The following is an 858-nucleotide window of genomic DNA, read 5'->3' on the forward strand; positions in this document are numbered from 1 at the left end:
CCATCTTTTAAACAAGTATATCTCCTGTTTACTTAAAATGCTCCAATAACCTTTCCCTTATTTGATATGTTCCATGTACAGAGGATATGATCAGGAGGCAAAGAGAATACAGTATGATGACAACAATCTATTGTTTCTGTTATTGTGCTATTATGAGAATATCAGCTGTGAAAGAAGACCTTTACTGATTTCTATAACATATCTGGAGGGAAAAATAAAGATAAAAGATAGAGGCAAGAAAAACTATCATTACTAATCCAAAGACCAGTTCAGTTAGAAAGTGCATGTTTTACTAGTGAGAAGAAAAGCAATCCTAAACAATGTACTCAGTAGTACAGTGTATAATATGTGTGTAGAAGTACTTACTGGTTGGCAAAACTTTCTTGTTGCATGCTGGGCACATTGTATCACCTGAAATGTATCGGGTACTATTTAATTTTTTATTTCACAAAACCATTAAACATTTTGTGTGTCTCAAGAAGCAGAAAAATACATATAAAGAAATGTTAATGTTATATATATTTTTTTATCAGCAGGACAAATTCTTGCTATTTCAATTTGAAATTTCTTTGATACTTTATAAGTTAAATAAACAACTTATGTTTGATTACTCAGAATACTAGGAACTTCATATTTTATTTCAGAGGTGTACCATAAACAGGAAGAGCAGCATTTTGTGTTGACACAAGCTTATTCAGAAGATTGCTACAATCAGCAACAAGTATCCTCTGGCAACCTGTCCTTAGTGAGATCTATGGGAAAATAATAATTTTCATTAGAATATATACTCAAATACATGAACAAGCTAATGAAAATGCAAATAGAACTTTCTAATAGCTGATGAATAGTAGATCCATA

The 858-nt window shown here is 31.0% G+C and overlaps 1 protein-coding gene across 1 annotated transcript in view; it reads right to left on the reverse strand.

The window, feature by feature from the left end:
• Positions 1-858, reverse strand: part of LOC119586286 (vacuolar protein sorting-associated protein 41 homolog) — a gene marked incomplete in the record, with an annotated part of 18266 nt that overhangs the window by 6091 nt on the left and 11317 nt on the right. The window contains 2 exon segments of the mRNA XM_037934992.1: positions 367-411; positions 653-752. Coding sequence (XP_037790920.1) covers positions 367-411; positions 653-752 — 145 coding nt within the window.

This window comes from Penaeus monodon, chromosome 21 (genome assembly GCF_015228065.2).
Source record: "Penaeus monodon isolate SGIC_2016 chromosome 21, NSTDA_Pmon_1, whole genome shotgun sequence".
Lineage (NCBI taxonomy): Eukaryota > Metazoa > Arthropoda > Malacostraca > Decapoda > Penaeidae > Penaeus > Penaeus monodon.